Here is an 18,443-nt window from a genome sequence, read left to right on the forward strand (position 1 = left end):
CTGCCTACACACTGCCTTCTCACTGCCTACACATTACCCTCTCACTGCCTCCACACTGCCCTCTCACTGCCTCCACACTGCCCTCTCACTGCCTCCACACTGCCCTCTCACTGCCTCCACACTGCCCTCTCACTGCCTCCACACTACCCTCTCACTGCCTCCACACTGCCTCCACACTGCCCTCTCACTGCCTCCACACTGCCCTCTCACTGCCTCCACACTACCCTCTCACTGCCTCCACACTGCCCTCTCACTGCCTCCACACTGCCCTATCACCGTCTCTACACTGCCCCCACACTGCCTCCACACTGCCCTCTCCCCGCCTCCACACTGCCCTCTCACCACCTCCACACTGCCCTCTCACCATCTCTACACTGCCCCCACACTGCCCTCTCACTGCCCCAACACTGCCCTCTCACTGCCCTATCACCGTCTCTACACTGCCCCCACATTGCCCTATCACCGTCTCTACACTGCCCCCACACTGCCCTCTCACTGCCCTCTCACTGCCCCCGCACTGCCCTCTCACCGCCTCCACACTGCCCTCTCACCGCCTCCACACTGCCTTCTCACCGTCTCTACACTGCCCCCACACTGCCCTCTCACTGCCCCAACACTGCCCTCTCACTGCCCCCACACTGCCCTGTCACCGTCTCTACACTGCCCCCACACTGCCCTATCACCGTCTCTACACTGCCCCCACACTGCCCTCTCACTGCCCTCTCACTGCCCACTCACTACCGCTTCACTGTCTTCTCACCACCTCCACACTGCCCCCTCACTGCCCCCCCCTTCCTGCCCCCAGAGCCTAGATTCCCCTCTTCCTGCCCCTGCCCCAGATCATGTTAGTAGAACACAATGCAAAACAGAACCGTGTTTGTTTTGACCTTTGGAGCTGACCGCTCCCCGCTGCGGGCGGGCGGGAGGGTGTCAGGGTGCAAAGTCCCACCCCTCGGGAGTTCAGCGTTTGTAGCATCACAGGAATAAAGATCACATTGTCTAGGAATCAATGAACTCTTTCTTTGCAATGCAGGCTCCTCCAGCACGGACAGGGATATATATATATATATATATATATATATATATATATATATATATATATATATATATATATATATATATATATATACACCATCACAACGGTGTCATCATTTGCATGTCATTTCCCAGAATCCCTTGCTGCAGTGGGAGCACTGTATGCTAGGTCAGGGATCTCCAAACTCAGTCCTCAAGGGGGACCACAACAGGCCCGGCTTTTATGGATATATACACACACACACACACACACACACACACACACACACACACACACACACACACACACACACACACACACAGTATAGAGAACTTCAGTGATGCACCTGTTGGGGTCCCTATGACTCCCATTACTGCCCCAGACTCTGCCCCATATCCTGCCCCACCCTGAGACCTGCCCCAGCAGGGTCCGCCTGGCACACCTGCACAGGTCTCCTATGATACTGGTCCGAGGAGCGTGTGCTGGTAATACCGGATCTCCTGACATTTAGGGGGGCGGGCAGGGGGGGTGAGAGGGGGTTGGCAGTGCTCGCATTACTAGAACAGATGGCACTGCCACCCACCCGCTCTCTGCCTGTCACAGCATCTTATGTGGGGCTCTGCAGCATCACCAAGGGGCCTGACATTACGGGCACGGGGTAACTCTGTACATTATGCCCCCACACTGCCAGGAAGCAGCCCACTCTCTGGAAGGGAAGGGGTTAAGGGCTAGTAGCAGGGAGGTGCAATGCACTGCAGGCGGGGGAGTATACGCAGTGCTGTATACAGTACAATCCAAGCTGCGCAGCGCACCCTGACCCGAGGAGCTCACACGCTAAGTGCCCGAGGACAGGCACGCCCCTCCCACACGGTATACACTTTGCTGTGAGGTCAGTGAAAGGTGCAATCCCTGCTAGCTGATTTACAAACAATGAAACAACCTAATTGGCTTCCTTAAATAAATGTAACCAGCTGAAAGAAAAGAATGGAAGCACAGATGGGGTAAACCCAGGGGCGGCCAACTCCAGTCCTCAAAGGCGACCACAGGTCAGGTTTTCGGGATATCCCTGGTTTCAGCACAGGTGGCTCTGAGACACTGATTGAGCCACCTGTGCTGAAGCAGGGATATCCCAAATACCTGGCCTGTTGGTGGCCTTTGAGGACTGGAGTTGGCCACTCCTGAACTAAAGCCTTGAGCATGTCACAGATTTTAGGACACTTCATGCTTTCTGCATAGCTGTGGCCACATTTCGCATCTGAGAGCTGCTTAGACATTGCTCCACCTGTGCAGATCCCAGGTAAGAGCTGTGTGGCTCACACCCCTTGCTCCCCCACCCCTTGCTCCCCCACCCCTTATCCCCCACCCAGTGTGATTCAGGTTACTCAGTGCTTCTGCAGGTGAGGATCATGTTATCAAACCGCCCCCCCCCCCCCCCCCCATAGTAATACTCGGCATCCTTATGCAGTACACACCTCCCTCATCCCCCAGTATAAACTGATGTTTTAACCCTTTCCATTCCTCACCTACCTACTCCTTCCATCACACGTGCACTTCCTTCTCTGAGCGTTAGCTCTTGTGGGTAAAGCTTTGCCCTTTAAGGAGAGATGTCCCTCCCCGGGACCGAAATGGTTAATTTGATTAGAAATGCCCCGATTCTTCTCTCCGAGACTCCGGTGAGGTTTACGGGAGCTAGAAATCAGCGAGACTGCCACCAGATGCAGAATCAGCGAGAAGTGACAGGCCTGGCGATGGATCGCTGGGACTGTGAGACTCGCGGGGTATGACAATCTGTGGGCAGCGCTGGCAACATCAGAACCAATAGGGAGAGCCAGGAAAACAGTGGCAGCATGCGGTGGTACCAAGCACAGGCAGCCTCACCATGCTGCAGGAACACAAGGCAGAGCCAGCATGCGGCAGCGGGTGTACGGGGTGCAGAGGGGGGCACGGGCATGGTACTCCGGTCGTGACACCTTCTCGGGACACCCACACAGAGAATACAAAGCAGAAGCAGAGGAATGAGTCTTGGGTTAAAACACTGGCCTCTGAAGTGGGATATATCAGCTCAAGAGCCAATAACAGAGATGTGTGCAGTTCCCATTGTCACACTGTGTCTTGGGTACCAACAGTAGATTGTAAGCTGTTTAGGAGAGGGGTCATCTGCTGGGATCTCACACCCTCTGTGCGACTCTTCCCTCCCCCCAGCGTCATGCAGAAACGCTTCCTGTACTCAGGACTCCTTGCTGCCGCCCTCCTGGTGGCTCTCGTCCTATTCCTTGGCCTGTACTTTGGGCTTCGGTCTCGCACGGCTCCCAGTGAAGGTGTCTACGAGAGGGCTGCCGTAGCCACCGATGCTGGGAAATGCTCCGAAATAGGAAGGTGAGCCCTGTCCGCACGTCCCCCGCTGCTCCCCCAGTCTGGTGGAATGTGAGCCCCATCCCCTGCTCATCCCCCGCTGCTCCCCCAATCTGGTGGGAATGTGAGCCCCATCCCCCACACATCTCTCACTGCTCCCCCACTCTGGTAGGAAGGTGAGCCCTGTCCCCCACTGCTCCCCCACTCTGGTAGGAAGGTGAGCCCCGTCCCGCACTCCCCCCCACTCTGATAGGAAGGTGAGCCCCGTCCCTCCCTGCTCCCCCACTCTGGTAGGAAGGTGAGCCCCGTCCCGCACTCCCCCCCACTCTGGTAGGAAGGTGAGCCCTGTCCCTCGCTGCTCCCCCCCTCTGGTAGGATGGTGAGCCCCGTCCCTCGCTGCTCCCCCCCTCTGGTAGGAAGATGAGCCCCGTCCCTCGCTGCTCCCCCCCTCTGGTAGGAAGATGAGCCCCGTCCCTCGCTGCTCCCCCCCTCTGGTAGGAAGATGAGCCCCATCCCTTGCTGCTCCCCCCCTCTGGTAGGATGGTGAGCCCCGTCCCGCACTCCCCCCCCACTCTGGTAGGAAGGTGAGCCCCGTCCCGCACTCCCCCCCACTCTGGTAGGAAGGTGAGCCCCGTCCCGCACTCCCCCCCACTCTGGTAGGAAGGTGAGCCCCGTCACTCGCTGCTCCCCCCCTCTGGTAGGATGGTGAGCCCCGTCCCTCGCTGCTCCCCCCCTCTGGTAGGAAGATGTGCCCAGTCCCTCGCTGCTCCCCCCCTCTGGTAGGAAGGTGAGCCCCGTCCCGCACTCCCCCCCACTCTGGTAGGAAGGTGAGCCCCGTCCCGCACTCCCCCCCACTCTGGTAGGAAGGTGAGCCCCGTCCCTCGCTGCTCCCCCCCCTCTGGTAGGATGGTGAGCCCCGTCCCTCGCTGCTCCCCCCCCTCTGGTAGGAAGGTGAGCCCCGTCCCGTACTCCTCCCCCAGTCTGGTAGGAAGGTGAGCCCCGTGTCTGGTTTTACTGACAGTAACCGTGAGAAGGAGACAGAAAAACAGTCTTTTCTAATAAAACAAAGAAGGTAGTGATAACTTCAATGGCTAAAAAGTGCAAGCTCTCCGGGCCAGTCAGGTCCCTTCTTCATGTTACAATAGAAACTGATACAGAAAGTTATTTTGATACTGGGCAGAATTCCCCATTGTCCCAGGATTACTGAATATGAGTAAATACAAGAAGAACTGTTCAGCGCGAGGCTTATCGCACCGGTCTTTCCTGTAATGTACTTAAACCCACCTGAAATGAACGAGGCCGCACCTGGTTACATGGAATAGAAAGATCACAGCTGTATTTGAACAACATTTGTTAGAACCCCTAACTGCGCGCTGGCCCTTAGCGTGCAATCACTACGGAGGAGATTACCGGTTAGCCCTACAGGCCGTCCTAACTCCCCCGTCCCATGGATGCTTAAACACTGTCCCCTTCACCCCACTGGAGGATTGGGACCTCCCGCAGAGTTGGCGCCCAGCTTTCCATCTGCAGATTTGGTACAGAGCCGGTCCCACCGCATGTTCGGCGTCTTCAGCCTGCCGATCTATTCTTGGGACCCGCCGAAATGTCGGCGCCAAGTTCTCTGTCTGGGCTATGCACCCATGAACTGGATGAACCATTAAGGAGACCTCGATAATCGCCAGAGCTGACATACCCACCCTGAGCTATGACCTTGCGTAGACCCTCTTGCCTGTGTCCTCTAAGGACCTGCCTTATATCGCTGATCAACATATCCAAACCCTTGTCTGACAGATGCACCCCATCCTTCCTGTGCCGATTATCGCCATTCACCTTAATTTCCGGGTGCTTTAGTACCTTTCCCCCGGCACGAAGAGAGGATGAACGCGCCCATGGCTCTGTCGGTCTTTTTTGTAGATATTTCCACCCCTGCCCAATTTCTTGCCCCCCTCGATGTATTGATAAATGCCACACACTTTCCCTTGAACTGTGCATGCAATATCTTTATATATAATGTATAACTGTTCATTTAATGTAACCGAGTCTTTGTAATCCTGTATCTGTCATCATACCAACTCTGTGCCCAGGACATAGCGGTAACTCTCAATGTATTACTTCCTGGTAACACGTTATTATAAATACATCATGTCAAATGTGAAATGATGTCGGTCCATATTATTGAGATGTTGTTCCATAACGCTCTCCACCTGGAACAATCCTCTCATATTCTGAAAATTAGCACCAAACCTTTGCGTTTGACCAGGTTGTCCCAATCTAAATGCAAGAGGATAACATCGGGCGTTACTCCGGTGTTCCTTCTTGGGCGTCTCGGTAGCTAAGGCCGCAACGAACCTACCGGTAAGGCAGACTCCACTACGTCCCTGACATCTCTCCTTGAAGACTTCTATAGGGCGAAGGCTTCCTTGTTCATGGACAGCTGCATTCATCTTCACGATATCGGGGGACTCTATCTTACAGGGCTCTTTCCCTATATAGAACAGGGGTGGGCACACTTTCCCCCCTGCGCACTCCTGCCTGCACTCCTTACCTCCTTGCGTCCCCCTCCCTCCTTGTCTGCGGCGTCAAATGACACAGTGGGGTCACGTGACCCCGTGACGTCACTTGATGCCACGTTGCCATGGTGACGAATCACCAAAGACAAGGTAGGAGACTTTGCAAAGATCTCATGTGATCCCCCGTGATATCACGCAATCCCCCTCTGCAACCGCCACACCCCCCTGAAAAATCTTGCATCCCCCACTTTGCACACCCCTAATCTAGAACATAACATAACAGGGACATGTTACTCTCTACCTACAGTATAACATATATACAGGCGTTATACATCGAGGCTCCTCCAAATGACTCCTCCAGGAACCTGCTTTCAGAACCTTCCTCCCTCAGTCTTATATAACTGGTGGTGTCACTTGACACCTTCTAGAAGGGGGCTGGACTTGTATTCTGCCAAATCATTCAGCATCATAGGAGAGAAGTGTTTTTACTCTTGGTGATCCCACACAGTTAACCCTTTAGGGTCTTAACCCCTTAACCCTTAGTAGTCCCTAGCAGGGTGGCTACACAGGAACCGGGATAAGGGATCAGGACACATTATCCTCTATGAAAGGATTGTACCACTCGTTGGTTCCATTAGTAATAATACATGTTATTAATGTTACATGTTACTTATATTCTGTACATACATGACAGACGTGTGCACCCAGCTCTTCCCACCTCCTGTGCGCTAACGTTCCTGGGACTCTTCCCATCACCACACAGTTTTCATTGTCAGTTTATTGGCGTATTCTGCCGTGTACATGTCTCTTACTGTACCAGCTTCTATTGTAACATGAAGGGACTGGACTGGTCCTGAGAGCTTGCACTCTTTTGAAACATCAGTTAGCCATTAAAGGTGTCTCTTCTACCCTTCCGTTTGATATTGAGATATTGTGTTTTATAATGAAGGGTACGATTTATATGTACAGCTCCCATAAGCAGCGCTGGCCCTACATGTACTCAATGGGGTCAGTAAATTGTCAGGATGCGTTTATTATAAACAGTGCTTGTATTATCAGTGTCCTGTACTTATCACACCTCTATTACAGGGACCCCTCACCCCTATAACCGCCCTGTCCCTATCACACCTCTATTACAGGGACCCCTCACCCTATAACCCTATAACCGCCCTGTACCTATCACACCTCTATTACAGGGACCCCTCACCCTATAACCGCCCTGTCCCTATCACACCTCTATTACAGGGACCCCTCACCCTATAACCGCCCTGTACCTATCACACCTCTATTACAGGACCCCTCACCCTGTATCTGCCCTGTCCCTATCACAGGCCCCTCACCTGTATCTGATCTGACCCTATTACAGGCCCCTCACACTGTAACTGCCCCGTCCCTATCACAGGCCCCTCCCCTGTAACTGCCCCGTCCCCTATCACAGGCCCCTCACCCTGTAACTGCCCAGTCCCTATCACAGGCCCCTCACCCTGTAACTGCCCCGTCCCTATCACAGGCCCCTCACCCTGTAACTGCCCCGTCCCTATCACAGGCCCCTCACCCTGTAACTGCCCCGTCCCTATCACAGACCCTCACCCTGTAACTGCCCCGTCCCTATCACAGGCCCCTCACCCTGTAACTGCCCCGTCCCTATCACAGGCCCCTCACCCTGTAACTGCCCCGTCCCTATCACAGGCCCCTCACCCTGTAACTGCCCCGTCCCTATCACAGGCCCCTCACCCTGTAACTGCCCCGTCCCTATCACAGGCCCCTCACCCTGTAACTGCCCCGTCCCTATCACAGGCCCCTCACCCTGTAACTGCCCCGTCCCTATCACAGGCCCCTCACCCTGTAACTGCCCCGTCCCTATCACAGGCCCCTCACCCTGTAACTGCCCCGTCCCTATCACAGGCCCCTCACCCTGTAACTGCCCCGTCCTATCACAGGCCCCTCACCCTGTAACTGCCCCGTCCCTATCACAGGCCCCTCACCCTGTAACTGCCCCGTCCCTATCACAGACCCCTCACCCTGTAACTGCCCCGTCCCTATCACAGGCCCCTCACCCTGTAACTGCCCCGTCCCTATCACAGGCCCCTCACCCTGTAACTGCCCCGTCGCTATCACAGGCCCCTCACCCTGTAACTGCCCCCGTCGCTATCACAGGCCCCTCACCCTGTAACTGCCCCGTCCCTATCACAGGCCCCTCACCCTGTAACTGCCCCGTCCCTATCACAGGCCCTCACCCTGTAACTGCCCCGTCCCTATCACAGGCCCCTCACCCTGTAACTGCCCCGTCCCTATCACAGGCCCCTCACCCTGTAACTGCCCCATCCCTATCACAGGCCCCTCACCCTGTAACTGCCCCGTCCCTATCACAGACCCTCACCCTGTAACTGCCCCGTCCCTATCACAGGCCCCTCACCCGTAACTGCCCCGTCCTATCACAGGCCCCTCACCCTGTAACTGCCCGTCCCTATCACAGGCCCCTCACCCTGTAACTGCCCCGTCCCTATCACAGGCCCCTCACTCTGTAACTGCCCCGTCCCCGTCCCTATCACAGGCCCCTCACCCTGTAACTGCCCCGTCCCTATCACAGGCCCCTCACCCTGTAACTGCCCCGTCCCTATCACAGGCCCCTCACCCTGTAACTGCCCCGTCCCTATCACAGGCCCCTCACCCTGTAACTGCCCCGTCCTATCACAGGCCCCTCACCCTGTAACTGCCCCGTCCCTATCACAGGCCCCTCACCCTGTAACTGCCCGTCCCTATCACAGGCCCCTCACCCTGTAACTGCCCCGTCCCTATCACAGGCCCTCACCCTGTAACTGCCCCGTCCCTATCAAAGGCCCCTCACCCTGTAACTGCCCCGTCCCTATCGCAGGCCCCTCACCCTGTAACTGCCCCGTCCCTATCGCAGACCCTCACCCTGTAACTGCCCCGTCCCTATCGCAGGCCCCTCACCCTGTAACTGCCCCGTCCCTATCGCAGGCCCCTCACCCTGTAACTGCCCCGTCCCTATCGCAGGCCCCTCACCCTGTAACTGCCCCGTCCCTATCGCAGGCCCCTCACCCTGTAACTGCCCCGTCCCTATCGCAGGCCCCTCACTCTGTAACTGCCCCGTCCCTATCGCAGGCCTCTCACCCTGTAACTGCCCCGTCCCTATCACAGACCCCTCACCCTGTAACTGCCCCGTTCCTATCACAGGCTCACCCTGTAACTGCCCCGTCCCTATCACAGACCCTCACCCTGTAACTGCCCTGTCCCTATCACAGACCCTCACCCTGTAACTGCCCCGTCCCTGTCGCAGGCCCCTCACCCTGTAACTGCCCGTCCCTATCACATGCCCCTCACCCTGTAACTGCCCCGTCCCTATCACAGGCCCCTCGCCCTGTAACTGCCCCGTCCCTGTAACTGCCCCCTCGGCTGTTTCTTTCATTACAGGGATGTCCTGAAGGACGGCGGGTCAGCGGTAGATTCAGCGATTGCTTCTCTCCTCTGTGCCGGGCTCCTGAACGCTCACAGTATGGGGATCGGAGGAGGGCTGGTACTCAGTATATATGATCCCAAAACAGGTGTGAAACCAGAGAGAGACAGGGACAGAGACAGGGAGAGAGAGAGAGAGAGGCAGGGTGAGAGAGAGAGAGAGACAGGGACAGAGACAGGGACAGAGACATGGTGAGAGAGAGACATGGTGAGAGAGAGAGAGACAGGGTGAGAGAGAGAGAGACAGGGTGAGAGAGAGAGAGACAGACAGGATGAGAGAGAGAGAGAGGGAGAGAGAGAGGCAGGGTGAGAGAGAGAGAGACAGACAGGGTGAGAGAGAGAGACACAGACTGGGTGAGAGAGAGACAGACAGGGTGAGAGAGAGAGAGGCAGACAGTGTGAGAGAGAGAGAGAGAGAGAGAGAGAGAGAGAGAGAGAGAGAGAGAGAGAGAGAGAGAGAGAGAGAGAGAGAGAGAGAGAGAGAGAGAGAGAGAGAGAGAGACAGGGTGAGAGAGAGACAGGGTGAGAGAGAGACAGGGTGAGAGTGAGACAGACAGGGTGAGAGAGAGGGAGAGAGAGACAGACAGGGTGAGAGAAAGAGAGAGACAGACAGGGTGAGAGAGAGAGACAGACAGGGTGAGAGAGAGAGACACAGACTGGGTGAGAGAGAGACAGACAGGGTGAGAGAGAGAGAGGCAGACAGTGTGAGAGAGAGAGAGAGAGAGAGAGAGAGACAGGGTGAGAGAGAGAGACAGACAGGGTGAGAGAGAGAGACAGACAGGGTGAGAGAGAGAGACAGACAGGGTGAGAGAGAGAGACAGACAGGGTGAGAGAGAGAGACAGACAGGGTGAGAGAGAGAGACAGACAGACAGGGTGAGAGAGAGAGAGAGAGACAGACAGACAGGGTGAGAGAGAGAGAGAGAGAGAGAGAGACAGACAGGGTGAGAGAGAGAGAGAGACAGACAGGGTGAGAGAGAGAGGGGGAGAGAGAGAGAGGACGAGAGGCTGATCGAGGGTGAGAGAGAGAGAGAGACAGACAGGGTGAGAGAGAGAGAGACAGACAGGGTGAGAGAGAACAGACTGGGTGAGAGAGAGACAGACAGGGTGAGAGAGAGAGAGACAGACAGGGTGAGAGAGAGAGACAGACAGGGTGAGAGAGAGAGACAGACAGACAGGTGAGAGAGAGAGAGACAGACAGACAGGGTGAGAGAGAGAGACAGACAGACAGGGTGAGAGAGAGACAGACAGGGTGAGAGAGAGAGACAGACAGGGTGAGAGAGAGAGAGAGAGAGAGAGAGAGAGAGACACTGGGTGAGAGAGAGAAAGAGAGAGACAGACAGGGTGAGAGAGAGAGAGAGAGAGAGAGACAGGGGTGAGAGAGAGAGAGACAGGGTGAGAGAGAGACAGACAGACAGGGTGAAAGAGAGACAGATAGGGTGAGAGAGAGAGAGACACGGTGAGAGCGAGACAGACAGGGTGAGAGAGACAGGGTGAGAGAGAGAGACACAGGGTGAGAGAGAGAGAGAGACAGGGTGAGAGAGAAAGAGAGAGAGACAGGGTGAGAGAGAGAGAGAGAGAGAGACAGGGTGAGAGAGAGAGAGACAGGGTGAGAGAGAGAGAGACAGGGTGAGAGAGAGACAGACAGGGTGAGAGAGAGACAGACAGGGTGAGAGAGAGACAGACAGGGTGAGAGAGAGACAGACAGGGAGAGAGAGAGACAGACAGGGTGAGAGAGAGACAGACAGGGTGAGAGAGAGACAGACAGGGTGAGAGAGGGACAGACAGGGTGAGAGAGAGACAGACAGGGTGAGAGAGACAGACAGGGTGAGAGAGAGACACAGACAGGGTGAGAGAGAGAGACACACAGACAGGGGTGTGTGAGAGAGAGAGAGACACAGACAGGGTGAGAGAGAGAGAGGCACACACAGACAGGGTGAGAGAGAGAGACACACACAGACAGGGTGAGAGAGAGACACACAGACAGGGTGAGAGAGAGACACACACAGACAGGGTGAGAGAGAGAGAGAAATAGAGAGAGACACAGACAGGGTGAGAGAGAGAGACAGACGGGGGATATACAAAAACAGGGTGAGTGAGAGAGAGACTGGGTGAGTGAGAGAGAGAGGACTGACTGACTCCTAGAGACTCAGAGAGACACACAGAGGCAGGGAGGGTGAGGGAGAGATAGGGAGACCCAAAGAGAGGGAGGGAAAGAGAGAGAGAGAGCGCTGTACATAGACTGGATAAAAACTTCTGATGAAGGTCTTTATTTGTTACTGAGAGAGAGGGGGGAGACGGGGAGAGGGAGATGGGGTACAGACAGGGAGACAGCGAGAGGGAGAGGGGGAGACAGATAGGGAGACGGGGAGAGGGAGATAGACAGGGAGACGGGGAGAGGGAGATAGACGGGGAGACGGGGAGAGGGAGATAGACGGGGAGAGGGAGATAGACGGGGAGAGGGGGGACAGACAGGGAGAGGGAGATAGACGGGGAGAGGGAGATAGACGGGGAGAGGGGACAGACAGGGAGACGGCGAGAGGGAGATAGATGGGGAGACGGCGAGAGGGGGACAGACGGGGAGAGGGGGATTAGCTGTATACAGGTATATTTCAGGACTTCCAGGCTTACCACACAGGTGCTATTAGGTTATTACCCCCCCCCCCAATCTTCATGCCCCCCCCTAATTATATTGCTGCAGGAAAAGTTGAGATTATAAACGCCCGTGAGACGGCCCCGCTGAACGCCACCAGGGGGATGTTTGGGAACAGCACACAGCTGTCTCAGGACGGTGAGAAAGGCAGGAGGGGGCAGAGGCACACCTGAAGTTATGCTACCTTTATTTACAGCATGGCTGGTATACACAGCACTGTGCAATGTAAATGCAAACACTGTCATCTCCTGCGTCCAAGAACTGACACTCCAGTGTAGCCTCATTAGGTAGAGGGAGGTACAGAGAGCGTTCCCTGAGAGTGCCAGAGATACTTCTAGAACCCGTGACCTGGCTTTCCTGGGGTCCTTCTCGCACGTTGGGGCTATGGGGGTGTTATTAACCGTTCGTGTTGAGTACATCAGGGGCTGCCAACTCCAGTCCTCAAGGGCCACCAACAGCTTTTCAGGATATCCCTGCTTCAGCACAGGTGGTGCCGTCTTTGACTGAGCCACTGATTGAGCCACCTGTGCTGAAGTAGGAATGTCCTTAAAACCTGACCTGTTGGTGGACCTTGAGGACTGGAGTTGGCCTCCGTGGTGTACATCATGAAGAGATAACCCAGTCACACCTTCCAGCATGTTCCATATCCTTTAAAACCAGAGACAGAACATGAAAGACAGACAGAGCTCAGTGCACATCCAATGACACAGATACACGGTACAGTGCCTATATATATACACAGTGCCTATATATATACACAGTGCCTATATATCTATATAGATATATAGATATCTTTTTAATAAAATGGTCTTTTAGTTTAACTCTTTGGCCAAAGTGTTGTAAGCCCTTGAGCCCCTCCAAGGCAGACCACGTCTCAAGGGTCCTAACACTAATATAAATTCTTAATAACCTGTACATTACCAGGAAGAATGATTTATAATAAATCTGTCAAAATTAGTTGCATAGTTCTAAGTCTGATTGAAGTTCTTATTAACCTGTATAATACCAGGAAAAGCACTCTGTATTAGATTTGTCGCAATCAAACTGCCTGCAAGTTCCCATGAGTGTGGAAGGTGGAGTGAGCTTTAACCATTTAAAAGTGGGAGGGGGGTGAGCTTCAAACTAGGGAAGGAGGAGCCACCCTCCAATCAGCTAGGACCAGCTGAACAAGAATTGCAAAACACACAGGACCCCTATAAGCTCATATTGAACCCCCCAAAAATCTGTCTCTGGTTTTAAATATATATTGCCATGCTCAGTAGCACTCCTCTTTGACACTTATATGCATATATATATATATGTTGTGGTTATTTTGGGGTTTAATATGAGCTTATAGGGGTCCTGTGTGTTTTGCATGTTCCATATCCTACACTAACTTCCTCCCTTCTCATGCCCTCCTCTCTTAACCTTCCCCCCTACCTTCCGTCCCTCTCTGCCCCTCTGCCCCTTTCCTCCCCCTCATTCTTTTGCATTCCAACCCCTTCTTCTCCTGAGCTCCTTATGTCATTCTCTCTCTCTCCCGCAGGGGGTCTGTCCATAGCAGTGCCCGGTGAGATCCGTGGGTACCAGTTGGCACACAAGCGCCATGGCCGGTTACCATGGAAACGGCTGTTTGAGCCCAGCATCAGGCTGGCCCGGGAGGGCTTTCCCGTCGGCCTGGGGCTTTCCCAGGGACTGAACGGCAGCAAGAATTACATTGAGAAAGATGCATTGCTCTGGTAAGGACCACCAGTTATCTGTGCCCCCCCCCCCCCTCATACCCTAACCTCCCTACCTGTGCCCCCCTCATACCCTAACCTCCCCACCTGTGCCCCCCTCATACCCTAACCTCCCCACCTGTGCCCCCCTCATACCCTAACCTCCCCACCTGTGCCCCACCCTCATACCCGAACCTCCCCACCTGTGCCCCCCTCATACCCTAACCTCCCCACCTGTGCCCCACCCTCATACCCTAACCTCCCCACCTGTGCCCCACCCTCATACCCTAACCTCCCCACCTGTGCCCACCTCATACCCTAACCTCCCCACCTGTGCCCCCCCTCATACCCTAACCTCCCCACCTGTACCACCCTCATACCCTAACCTCCCCACCTGTGCCCCACCCTCATACCCTAACCTCCCCACCTGTGCCCCCCCCTCATACCCTAACCTCCCCCACCTGTGCCCCCCCCCTCATACCCTAACCTCCCCACCTGTGCCCCACCCTCATACCCTAACCTCCCCACCTGTGCCCGCCTCGTACCCTAACCTCCCCACCTGTGCCCCCCTTATACCCTAACCTCCCCACCTGTGCCCCACCCTCATACCCTAACCTCCCTACCTGTGCCCCACCCTCATACCCTAACCTCCCCACCTGTGCCCCACCCTCATACACTAACCTCCCCACCTGTGCCCCACCCTCATACCCTAACCTCCCCACCTGTGCCCCCCTCATACCCTAACCTCCCCACCTGTGCCCCCCTCATACCCTAACCTCCCCACCTGTGCCCCACCCTCATACCCTAACCTCCCCACCTGTGCCCGCCTCGTACCCTAACCTCCCCACCTGTGCCCGCCTCGTACCCTAACCTCCCCACCTGTGCCCCACCCTCATACCATAACCTCCCCACCTGTGCCCCACCCTCATACCCTAACCTCCCCACCTGTGCCCCACCCTCATACCCTAACCTCCCCACCTGTGCCCCACCCTCATACCTAACCTCCCCACCTGTGCCCCCCTCATACCCTAACCTCCCCACCTGTGCCCCCCTCATACCCTAACCTCCCCACCTGTGCCCCACCCTCATACCCTAACCTCCCCACCTGTGCCCGCCTCGTACCCTAACCTCCCCACCTGTGCCCCCCTCATACCCTAACCTCCACACCTGTGCCCCACCCTCATACCATAACCTCCCCACCTGTGCCCCACCCTCATACCCTAACCTCCCCACCTGTGCCCCACCCTCATACCCTAACCTCCCCACCTGTGCCACCCCCTCATACCCTAACCTCCCCACCTGTGCCCCCCTCATACCCTAACCTCCCCACCTGTGCCCCACCCTCATACCCTAACCTCCCCACCTGTGCCCGCCTCGTACCCTAACCTCCCCACCTGTGCCCCCCTCGTACCCTAACCTCCACACCTGTGCCCCACCCTCATACCATAACCTCCCCACCTGTGCCCACCCTCATACCATAACCTCCCCACCTGTGCCCCACCCTCATACCCTAACCTCCCCACCTGTGCCCCACCCTCATACCCTAACCTCCCCACCTGTGCCACCCCCTCATACCCTAACCTCCCCACCTGTGCCAACCCTCATACCCTAACCTCCCCACCTGTGCCCCCCTCATACCCTAACCTCCCCACCTGTGCCCCCCCCTCATACCCTAAACCTCCCCACCTGTGCCCCCCCTCATACCCTAACCTCCCCACCTGTGCCCCACCCTCATACCATAACCTCCCCACCTGTGCCCCACCCTCATACCCTAAACCTCCCCACTTGTGCCCCCCTCATACCTTAACCTCCCCACCTGTGCCCCACCCTCATACCCTAACCTCCCCACCTGTGCCCCCCTCATACCCTAACCTCCCCACCTGTGCCCCACCCTCATACCCTAACCTCCTACCTGTGCCCCACCCTCATACCCTAACCTCCCCACCTGTGCCCACCCTCATACCCTAACCTCCCCACCTGTGCCCCCCTCATACCCTAACCTCCCCACCTGTGCCCCACCCTCATACCCTAACCTCCCCACCTGTGCCACCCTCATACCCTAACCTCCCCACCTGTGCCCCCTCATACCCTAACCTCCCCACCTGTGCCACCCTCATACCTAACCTCCCCACCTGTGCCCCACCCTCATACCCTAACCTCCCCACCTGTGCCCCCCCTCATACCCTAACCTCCCACCTGTGCCCCCCCCCCTCATACCTAACCTCCCCACCTGTGCCCCCCCCCTCATACCCTAACCTCCCCACCTGTGCCCCACCCTCATACCCTAACCTCCCCACCTGTGCCCGCCTCGTACCCTAACCTCCCCACCTGTGCCCCCTTATACCCTAACCTCCCCACCTGTGCCCCACCCTCATACCCTAACCTCCCCACCTGTGCCCCACCCTCATACACTAACCTCCCCACCTGTGCCCCACCCTCATACCCTAACCTCCCCACCTGTGCCCCCCCTCATACCCTAACCTCCCCACCTGTGCCCCCCTCATACCCTAACCTCCCCACCTGTGCCCCACCCTCATACCCTAACCTCCCCACCTGTGCCCGCCTCATACCCTAACCTCCCCACCTGTGCCCCCGCCTCGTACCCTAACCTCCCCACCTGTGCCCCACTTTCATACCAGAACCTCCCCACCTGTGCCCCACCCTCATACCCTAACCTCCCCACCTGTGCCCCACCCTCATACCCTAACCTCCCCACCTGTGCCCCACCCTCATACCCCTAACCTCCCCACCTGTGCCCCCCTCATACCCTAACCTCCCCACCTGTGCCCCCCTCATACCCTAACCTCCCCACCTGTGCCCCACCCTCATACCCTAACCTCCCCACCTGTGCCCGCCTCGTACCCTAACCTCCCCACCTGTGCCCCCCCTCATCCTCTAACCTCCACACCTGTGCCCCACCCTCATACCATAACCTCCCCACCTGTGCCCCACCCTCATACCCTAACCTCCCCACCTGTGCCCCACCCTCATACCTTAACCTCCCCACCTGTGCCACCCCCTCATACCCTAACCTCCCCACCTGTGCCACCCTCATACCCTAACCTCCCCACCTGTGCCCCCCTCATACCCTAACCTCCCCACCTGTGCCCCACCCTCATACACTAACCTCCCCACCTGTGCCCCACCCTCATACCATAACCTCCCCACCTGTGCCCCACCCTCATACCCTAACCTCCCCACTTGTGCCCCCCTCATACCCTAACCTCCCCACCTGTGCCCCACCCTCATACCCTAACCTCCCCACCTGTGCCCCCCTCATACCCTAACCTCCCCACCTGTGCCCCACCCTCATACCCTAACCTCCCTACCTGTGCCCCACCCTCATACCCTAACCTCCCCACCTGTGCCCCACCCTCATACCCTAACCTCCCCACCTGTGCCCCCCTCATACCCTAACCTCCCCACCTGTGCCCCACCCTCATACCCTAACCTCCCCACCTGTGCCCCACCCTCATACCCTAACCTCCCCACCTGTGCCCCCCTCATACCCTAACCTCCCCACCTGTGCCACCCCCCTCATACCCTAACCTCCCCACCTGTGCCACCCTCATACCCTAACCTCCCCACCTGTGCCCTCCTCATACCCTAACCTCCCCACCTGTGCCCCCCTCATACCCTAACCTCCCCACCTGTGCCCCACCCTCATACCCTAACCTCCCCACCTGTGCCCCACCCTCATACCATAACCTCCCCACCTGTGCCCCACCCTCATACCCTAACCTCCCCACCTGTGCCCCCCTCATACCCTAACCTCCCCACCTGTGCCCCACCCTCATACCCTAACCTCCCCACCTGTGCCCCCCTCATACCCTAACCTCCCCACCTGTGCCCCACCCTCATACCCTAACCTCCCTACCTGTGCCCCACCCTCATACCCTAACCTCCCCACCTGTGCCACCCTCATACCCTAACCTCCCCACCTGTGCCCCCCTCATACCCTAACCTCCCCACCTGTGCCCCCCCCTCATACCCTAACCTCCCCACCTGTGCCCCCCTCATACCCTAACCTCCCCACCTGTGCCCCACCCTCATACCCTAACCTCCTCACCTGTGCCCCACCATCATACCATAACCTCCCCACCTGTGCCTGCCTCGTACCCTAACCTCCCCACCTGTGCCCCACCCTCATACCCTAACCTCCCCACCTGTGCCCCCCTCATACCCTAACCTCCCCACCTGTGCCCCACCCTCATACCCTAACCTCCCCACCTGTGCCCCACCATCATACCCTAACCTCCCCACCTGTGCCCCCCTCATACCCTAACCTCCCAACTGTGCTCCCTCATACCCTAACCTCCCCACCTGTGCCCCCCTCATACCCTAACCTCCCCACCTGTGCCCCCTCATACCCTAACCTCCACACCTGTGCCCCCCTCATACCCTAATCTCCCCACCTGTGCCCCTCATACCCTAACCTCCCTACCTGTGCCCCACCCTCATACCCTAACCTCCCCACCTGTGCCCCCCTCATACCCTCACTTCATCACCGGTGCCACATCACCACCTGTGCCCGCCTCGTACCCTAACCTCCCCACCTGTGCCCCACCCTCATACCCTAACCTCCCCACCTGTGCCCCACCCTCATACCCTAACCTCCCCACCTGTGCCCCACCCTCATACCCTAAACCTCCCTACCTGTGCCCCACTCTCATACCCTAACCTCCCATCTGTGCCCCACCCTTATACCCTAACCTCCCTACCTGTGCCCCACCCTCATACC

At 56.9% G+C, this 18,443-nt stretch overlaps 1 protein-coding gene across 1 annotated transcript in view; it reads left to right on the forward strand.

Annotated features, from left to right (window-relative positions):
- Window positions 1-18,443, forward strand: part of GGT1 (gamma-glutamyltransferase 1) — a 30,706-nt gene that overhangs the window by 10,097 nt on the left and 2,166 nt on the right. Inside the window, exons 2-5 of the mRNA XM_075569223.1 lie at window positions 3,218-3,391; window positions 9,313-9,443; window positions 12,054-12,143; window positions 13,531-13,723. Of these exons, the coding sequence (XP_075425338.1) occupies window positions 3,222-3,391; window positions 9,313-9,443; window positions 12,054-12,143; window positions 13,531-13,723 (584 nt within the window). The 5' untranslated portion in view covers window positions 3,218-3,221. The remainder of the gene's footprint in view (window positions 1-3,217; window positions 3,392-9,312; window positions 9,444-12,053; window positions 12,144-13,530; window positions 13,724-18,443) is intronic.

Source organism: Ascaphus truei, chromosome 13 (assembly GCF_040206685.1).
Source record: "Ascaphus truei isolate aAscTru1 chromosome 13, aAscTru1.hap1, whole genome shotgun sequence".
Lineage (NCBI taxonomy): Eukaryota > Metazoa > Chordata > Amphibia > Anura > Ascaphidae > Ascaphus > Ascaphus truei.